Source organism: Strongylocentrotus purpuratus, unplaced genomic scaffold (assembly GCF_000002235.5).
Source record: "Strongylocentrotus purpuratus isolate Spur 01 unplaced genomic scaffold, Spur_5.0 spur5_scaffold_4, whole genome shotgun sequence".
NCBI lineage: Eukaryota > Metazoa > Echinodermata > Echinoidea > Camarodonta > Strongylocentrotidae > Strongylocentrotus > Strongylocentrotus purpuratus.
The window spans coordinates 24,806,572-24,810,160 of NW_022145610.1; the positions used below are offsets into that span (position 1 = coordinate 24,806,572).

A 3,589-nucleotide genomic window follows, 5' to 3' on the forward strand; every position below is an offset into this window, starting at 1 on the left:
TCGAGCGTCTGGATTCAATGCAGTAAACAGCATCCGATGTTATTATGCAGTTTACATCGCAGGCGTCATCAACGCCTCCGTTGTCGGTTTGGATGCTGAATGAAAGCCTCGAGCTTAGCACTGAAATACTGTTTACATCCGTGTCTCTTATCAACTCATCGATCGAATCGTCCGTTTCGCAAGAAAACCCCGATCTCACGATTTATGTTGTTTTGATATTTGTCGTACTACTGCCGCTGTCGATATGCGTTCTCGTCGGGAATATTCTAGTGATCATCGCTGTGTACAATAGCTTCTACCTTCGGGAGCGAGTTTTCTATTACGTCGTAGGAAGCATGGCAGTCACCGATTTACTTGTCGGCTTTTCCATCATACCCTTATATTACGCAGCTATCTTTGTTCAAACAGTGAAGGAGAGTCTTTACGGCTGCATGACTATGATAAGCATCGTGATGATACCAAGCACCATATCAATACTCCATGTTCTCATCATCGCTGCCGATCGGTACATCGCCGTTTTCTATTCCTTGGAGTATATACGCCTGGTCACAAAACGGAGAATTTTCATCACCATAGCTGTAATATGGGCATTTGCACTTGTACTCCACTCTTTGCCGTTTGTGGGGTGGAGGAAGACAAATTCCGATCCAAACTTCGTCATGCAGTATTGCTTCACGGACCAGTTCTGGACACCATCATTTGCATGTTTTCAGTTTGGTCTCACAGTCGTAGCCCCTCTCTGCATCATGATTGGTATCTACGCACGGATAATTGGAGCTGCGCGTCATCAAGCGCGTCGAGTCGACGCGCAACAGGAATTCGCCTTCAATAGAAGCGAGGCGAATGGGCAGTTATCCATTATTTCTGCCGATGTCGAGAGCAACAGCCATTCTTGTGAATCGCAAGCCCCTGCCGTCAGGATCCGTCGCGGCCCAACAACGGCCGAGTTGAAGGCCACAAAGACATCAGCCATAGTGCTAGGTACGTTCCTTGTATGTTGGTTGCCCGCATACTGCATCCATATATCGTTCACATTCATCAACAGTAACCGGCCAGAACCGCTCCATAACCCAACGATTGGTCTCCTGCAAGCTATGTCCAATCTCCTTCCCTTCATTAGTTCTGTAGCTAACCCTGTCATTTATGCCTTTCGCTACAAGGACTTCCGCAAATCGTTCAAACAATCGCTTCAATTTTCTTTTTGGCGACGGGGAAATTAATCTTTCTTGTCTAAAACACAATTGCTTTAAATTTTCGAACTTAAAGGACATTAACCAAAGAATAATAAATATTTAGCCGAGGAATTGGGAGTGAGACTCTTATCTCCCCGATTGAAAGTAGATTAAACGTCCATTTTTCCTCTGAGCAGACGCTGTATGAAACTGGCAATTTGTACGAAACGATGATTATATTCAAAATGAATTAGCAGACTGAGCCAGACTGATATTTCAGTAGTAACACCGACATGACTGACCGACATAGGCTAATACTTCAGTCACACTGCCAACCCAACTCTTAACCAACCGATTCTTAGCCACTTGGGGGTAATATAATGATTTGTTCGGTCTGTTTTCGGTTGGGGTCCAGTCTCATTGTGGTGTAGTTATTGTTTGTAATTATTGCTGTATCAAAATATGATATATTTATTTACTTCACCAGTAAGTATTAAGGAAGTGTGTGACAATGAGACGTTCAACTATTGCCATATCTTTTGAATATACCCCATTAAAACCGATGAGGCCGATAACAGACCAAAACAAACAGAACAAAACATGATATTGTCTGGAATGGCAAAAAATTAGTCGTTTTGAGTATGGTTCGGAATCGGTATGACTGAGGTATCATTCATACGATCTTCAAGAAAATCTAAGTCTGCATGGTTGGGAAATGTTCTCGCAAAAGGAAATCTGTGTAGGGCAGGAGTATCAATCAATCTGTCTGCGTATAAAGACCCGCAATCTTTGTAAACTTATGGCCAGAAATCTATCCGTTTCGAAAGCAAACAGATTGAAAGACCGGAGGTAAAATTCCATTTCATTGCTGAGAACGACAACGCTTAAACTATTTTTTTGCTTGAAGTTTGAAATCAAATGCGATTGTTCATCACTGTATGATACACGTTTGCACAGTTACACCAATTTCACGGTTCTTCTGAAAACGTTTGACAACATATTTCAAGAAAATACATTTTCAGTTGAAAAATAGCAGTGAATAGAGATATAGCATGATCGATTGCAGATATTAATAAGATCGCTAAAGATAAACTTGAATTCTGGTAAAAAGAAAAGAAAATGAATGCTCACAAAATCAAACGAAATTTACACTGAATGTTCAAGATTACAAATAAATGTCATTTGCCAAACAATTTTGGTAGAAAATGTATACTGGCTGAGGAATGAGCTAGAAAGATAAGGAAGTCAATGTTAGTTGGCCCGACACCATTTGTATTGTCCTATATATATCTTTCTGTGTACAGTGCTTGTTACTTTACATGCTACATGATCAAATTTTTCTGATCCATTCCACACCTTTTCTTCCACAATGCAATCGCATGACCAGAACTCAACTTTATCTTTAAGCTAACGGGTACATTTTCAGTTGATTATCTTATTTCTTTAAACAGTAGGCTATACTCATGGGGGAGTAGTGGCAACAACAGAAAGAAGTAGAAGAATAAAAATGAAAGACTGACCCCTTCATAAAGATTATATTTGTGTAATCATGTATCATTTTGTATCGCTCGTTAAATTTTGCGATATTTTCTCGTATTCCGTCTAATACCAATCTCTTCACACAAAATGGCAAGCATAATACACTTTAGTGAACAGTGGCGTGACTATGTGGAGGGGCGCTTGGATGCACGTACCCCCAATCAAATTGTGAAACAAAACAAAAAATTGGAAAGGGAAGGGGCGCAATGTGAAAAAAAGATGGCGGCACGTACCCCTAAAAATAAAAAATAAAAATGGGGAAATAGAAAAGGGAGGGGGAAACAACGTGAAAAGAATGTGATATGACGCCTTTCCACACTTTCTTCTTCTTTGAAAGCTTTGTTCTCGTGCAATCTACCCACCTATATAACTTTGGTGCCCTCTTCCATGATACAAATGTTTCCTAAAAGGATAAACCCACGCTACGCAACTCTCTTTTAAAAATAATCAATAATATGTTATGATGGTAAAATAAAATCTTATAAGAGTTATGTGGGAGGCAACATAGCATGAAATGAGCGTTTCTATTCTGAATGTTTTACATAATTAACAATGTCTATATCTAAAAAAAAATCTAAAAAAAGTCATGCTCTTTGTTGTTGTTTACTTGTTTGTTCATATCAATGGTAGCTATTATCTTGTAGCTGGTGTGAATGAGTAATTAAATTAAATTTTGTGAATTTTTGATTCGTGAAATTTTGAGTCCCGTCTCCTGTGTTAAAGGATTTGAGCTTTTACTTATCGAGTTTTCCTCTGCAAGGCTCACATCACGTGTTTGATTTGATATTAAATTTTGTCCGTTGGGTAATTACATTTTACATCTTAGACCTGTAGACGTTTTGTAGTGAAACCAGGAAATAAGAACGCAGGAACAAGTG

General features: G+C 39.3%; 1 protein-coding gene across 1 annotated transcript; it reads left to right on the forward strand.

Moving 5' to 3' along the window:
• Positions 1–1,634, forward strand: LOC115929093 (dopamine D2-like receptor). Its single transcript, XM_030997258.1, has one exon. It carries the CDS (start codon positions 45–47, stop codon positions 1,218–1,220), a length of 1,176 nt encoding a protein of 391 aa, XP_030853118.1. The 5' UTR covers positions 1–44; the 3' UTR covers positions 1,221–1,634.
• The last annotated feature ends 1,955 nt before the right edge of the window (positions 1,635–3,589 follow it).

Coding starts and splice junctions, on each gene's coding strand:
- LOC115929093 (XM_030997258.1), top strand. CDS start 45: ATGCAGTTTACATCGCAGGCGTCATCAACGCCTCCGTTGTCGGTTTGG.